Consider the following 2,692-nt stretch of genomic DNA (forward strand, 5'->3'; position numbering starts at 1 on the left):
TTCCTAATATTTCCATCAGTTTAGAAAAAAAGTTATTATTTTGAACAATGTACTTGTCAACATATAACATATATATATAGACAACATATACATACATACATACAACACACACACACACATATATATATATATGTATATGTTTTCCAAATTAAGTTGTTAGCCATGCATATTAATCAGAAATTAAGTTTTGATACATTTACAGCAGGAAATATCTTCAAAATATCTTCAAAGAATATGATCGTGACTTAATATCCTATTGATATTTTCTATAAAAGAAAAATCCATATTTTGTTCCATGCAATGTAGTATTGGTTATTGCTACAAATATACCTGTTCTTATTTGACTGGTTTTNTGTGTGTGTGTGTGTGTGTATACACTGTATATTATAATTATAATGTTTGTTTTTATTTTATATTTCATGGTTGTTATTATTAATATGATGATGTCATAAATCTTTAATTGAAAGAATTGTACCTTTGACTGGTTATTCTTCAAGCGGTGGGCTTCATCCACAACCAAACAGGCCCAGGCAATGGAGCCAAGTATTGCCTGATCAATGGTGATGAGTTCATATGACGTCAACAGGACATGAAACTTGATCGGTGTGTCCTTCTGTGATGAAAAACTCTGATCAAAAACAACGCACCTCTGAATGAAACCTTTCAAAGATTAGGACACTTTTTAAATAGTTTGAATGCTGAAATATGCAATCAGATATCAGTTAAAAAAATGACATAAATCAGCTTTGGTTTTAAATTGGACAGAATAAAGCATCAGGCTCACCTTCATGCGGAAAACCTTGCGTCCTGATTTGACGGTGCCATCCTCAAAGGTAAATTCATTCTCACGTATGACAGCCCTGCTGTCTTTGTCCCCCGTGTAAGTCACAACGTAGAAATCCGGAGCCCACATCTCAAACTCTCTCTCCCAGTTGATGATGGTGGAGAGCGGCGCACTGACCAAAAACGGCCCTTTGGAGTGACCCTAAAACAAGCAACTCTGTTACACTTTGTTCCCTTCTTCTCTCAAATGCATTTGAAAGAAAGTTCAATTGGCATCCAGACCTCTTTGTAGAGTGAGTAAAGGAACACTATAGTCTGCACAGTCTTGCCAAGCCCCATTTCATCAGCCAAGATTGTGTCGGTTCCTTGGGCCCAAGAGAATCGCAACCAGTTCAGGCCTTCCAGTTGGTATGGGTGCAAAGTTCCCCCCGTGTCATCAATGTACCACTGCTGCTGTTCAAACTTGATGGTAGGCTGCGAGCAATGGAACATAAGTAAGAGAGAATTGAAACAAAAATATAACTAAAAAAAGTGTAAAATCACAAAGCAAAAAAAAACCCATTCTGCCATATATTCATTAAGAATGCAGCAATTGCACTGACATCCACAATTGGAGTGTCCGGTGGAGGTTCTCTCCTCTTTCCTTCCTCTTTGAGTCGCTTTCCCTTTCTGAACAGCAGGGGGTGATGGCTTTCTCCAAGCACCTGATCCCTGGTAAAATCACAGTCAGTTAGCGTATGGCACTTTTCACACACTTTGTCCCATTTCTTCATTATAGAAACAAGTATTTTTCTCTTTGACATTAATACTTTGAGAACTGTTAGAATGTTAGCATGAACCTAGCATAAAAAGTATAATACATGTGTAATGTCATTTTAAATGTTTTATCTAATTATAAACACTGAAATAACTTTTATTATTATTATTACAATATTGCACATAATACTGTGCAAATGNTACATATATGTATATATATTATTGTCTGTTGTTAAAATGGAGCTTAGGACTGTAAGGACTGTAAAAACTGCAGGCCTCATATGAAATCAATAATAAAATATTTAGCTTGAATTTCTGAAGCTGCTGAATAACATTTTTACTGACCATTTAAAAAACCATTTATGAGTGCTTCAGGCCCTACAGTATTTAATACCATCTTCATGGAAAGCTCTGCGTGTGTGTTTGTGCTCATTTAAAACAACTCGAAACTTAAGTGAGGTGGTTTACCTGTGATCCCAGTAGGCTTGTTTAAAGCTGTCACAATCTGGGATGTCAAAGTCATCAGTCTCCCAGGTGCACTGATCGTATGGCAAATCTCTCCACTTAATCAGGTAGTGTACATCGCCATCCTTATCAAACTTAAATTTACACAACACAGTCTTAAAGCATATAATAATATCCTAATTTTATGCATGAAACTAACATGAAAGTATCATATTAGCACTTGTCTGTGGTCCATTGTACCTGTGGTTGAGGATCCGGTGAATGATCATCCACTCCGGCTTGATGCCGTAACGGTAGAATCGTTCCTCCATGGCTGCATACTGGGGGTCTTTGCTCCTCCTCTTCTCGCTGTTAAGTTCCTCTTCCCCAGAGCCATAGTCGTATGGTGGCGGTTCGTCCATGTCGTTTTTACGCTGATAGTTACGGTACATTACTGTGTGATATAGCTCCAACTGCATCAAGGGAAAGAAAAAGATCAGAGATAAAAGAACAAGCCAAAAAAGCACGCATGATTTAATGATTTAACGAAGCTGGCTCTGCAGAGGTAATGTGGGAATCCCACCTGTAGTTCGCTGACCCAGGAGCAGTGCCAGTAAGACAGCCCAGCCCATTTCACAAACAGCTGCCTCTCTGGACGACCCTTCAGCGGCACTTTGGCCAAACCGTCTACCTTCTCTCCATCTCGTCC

The 2,692-nt window shown here is 38.3% G+C and overlaps 1 protein-coding gene across 1 annotated transcript in view; it reads right to left on the reverse strand.

The window, feature by feature from the left end:
- The window catches only part of LOC122354314 (chromodomain-helicase-DNA-binding protein 5-like), a 26,863-nt gene that overhangs the window by 10,493 nt on the left and 13,678 nt on the right, over nt 1-2,692 (reverse strand). Inside the window, 7 exon segments of the mRNA XM_043252494.1 lie at nt 476-613; nt 785-985; nt 1,066-1,257; nt 1,386-1,494; nt 2,008-2,138; nt 2,223-2,456; nt 2,567-2,692. The exon segment at nt 2,567-2,692 is cut by the window's right edge and continues 64 nt beyond it. Of these exon segments, the coding sequence (XP_043108429.1) occupies nt 476-613; nt 785-985; nt 1,066-1,257; nt 1,386-1,494; nt 2,008-2,138; nt 2,223-2,456; nt 2,567-2,692 (1,131 nt within the window).

The sequence above is a fragment of the Puntigrus tetrazona genome, chromosome 11 (genome assembly GCF_018831695.1).
Source record: "Puntigrus tetrazona isolate hp1 chromosome 11, ASM1883169v1, whole genome shotgun sequence".
In the NCBI taxonomy this organism is placed as follows: Eukaryota; Metazoa; Chordata; class Actinopteri; order Cypriniformes; family Cyprinidae; genus Puntigrus; species Puntigrus tetrazona.